The sequence below is a fragment of the Montipora foliosa genome, chromosome 13 (genome assembly GCF_036669935.1).
Source record: "Montipora foliosa isolate CH-2021 chromosome 13, ASM3666993v2, whole genome shotgun sequence".
NCBI lineage: Eukaryota > Metazoa > Cnidaria > Anthozoa > Scleractinia > Acroporidae > Montipora > Montipora foliosa.
The window spans coordinates 9,910,700-9,912,001 of NC_090881.1; the positions used below are offsets into that span (position 1 = coordinate 9,910,700).

Consider the following 1,302-nt stretch of genomic DNA (forward strand, 5'->3'; position numbering starts at 1 on the left):
CATTATGGGATAACTGTGCATTCCTCTTCAGTACTTGAGGTCAGCGGTCACACTTCAAAGCAACCATTGTCATGCAAATGCACCATATATAAACAGCCTAACGCGTGACACAAATCCATTCTCCTGGAGTGCAGACTGGCTGAGGTCCCCAACACAAAGGGTGGGATAGGCATAAGCCAACACAGAAGGGTGGGAAGCATTATCCCATAATGCTCCGTGTATCTTCAGAGAATTACAATTACACTTCAAGGTAAGTACCTCTCGTCTAATTTTAAAATTCTCTTCCGATACACTCCGCATTATGGGATAACTGTGCGATTTTAAAGAACCGAAGCCAGGGGAAAAAACAAAAATATGTGACATGATAGTGCTTTAATTGTAGACTTGATACAATTAAACGTTACTGAATATCTATGATAATACCAATCTGCCTGCTAATGAAGAGGGATTGGTGTTATAGACATTGCGATTATAGAAACGATTAAATGTGCGTTCTGATGACCAGTCTGCCATCTTCATAATTTCAGCTAAAGATGCGCCCCTTTGATACAAAGCAGATGTAGATGCACCCCTTACACTATGTGGTTGAATAAACTAGTGTCAATGCCTGACTCAGTCATAACAGTCTTAATCCATCTACCTAAAGTAGATGAGGAAACAGGCTTGTGTGGTTTAACATGAGAAATGAACAACTGAGATACAGTCTGCTCCCCTGACTTGCGCAGGTGTTGCGTACAATGAATATAATGTAACAGTGTCTGCTTAGGGCAGAGACTGAGGTTAGTGGGTAAGGATGGAATGGAAACTTCTAAAGGTTTCTTCCCAGGACGAGAAGTCTTTGTTCTGGAACCTATGACAAATTTGATCTCATCCTCATAAATAGACATATTGTCTAAGTCCAATGAGCACAAAGTCTGTTCTCTCTGGGCCGATACCAAGGAACAAAGTGTCACAGTTCTCAAAGTTAGTGCCTTTAAACTAAGACTTTGGACAGGAGGTTGAGCAGCCAGGTAGGATGTGAGTTGGGAAACATTCCACGTAAACGAATATCTAGGAGATGGAGGCCTTGAAACAAACACTCCTTTTAGACATCTAGAAACATATGGGTGATCTCCAAGTTTATCATCCCTAATCAAGTGGAGAGTAGTGGATATTGCAGATCTGTAAGTGTTCAAAGTACTATAGCTCTTACCCTGGTGGAATTGTTCAGCCAAGAAATTAACTAAATGGACTGCATTACCCTGAAGGGGATTGATGTGCCTCTGATCACACCAGCTACTCCAAGTCTTCCATACAGGCTTG

The 1,302-nt window shown here is 41.6% G+C and overlaps 1 protein-coding gene across 1 annotated transcript in view; it reads right to left on the reverse strand.

Annotated features, from left to right (window-relative positions):
- Positions 1-572: 572 nt before the first annotated feature.
- Positions 573-1,302, reverse strand: part of LOC137981674 (uncharacterized) — a 2,937-nt gene continuing 2,207 nt past the window's right edge. Inside the window, exon 2 of the mRNA XM_068828746.1 lies at positions 573-1,302. This exon is cut by the window's right edge and continues 296 nt beyond it. Coding sequence (XP_068684847.1) covers positions 573-1,302 — 730 coding nt within the window.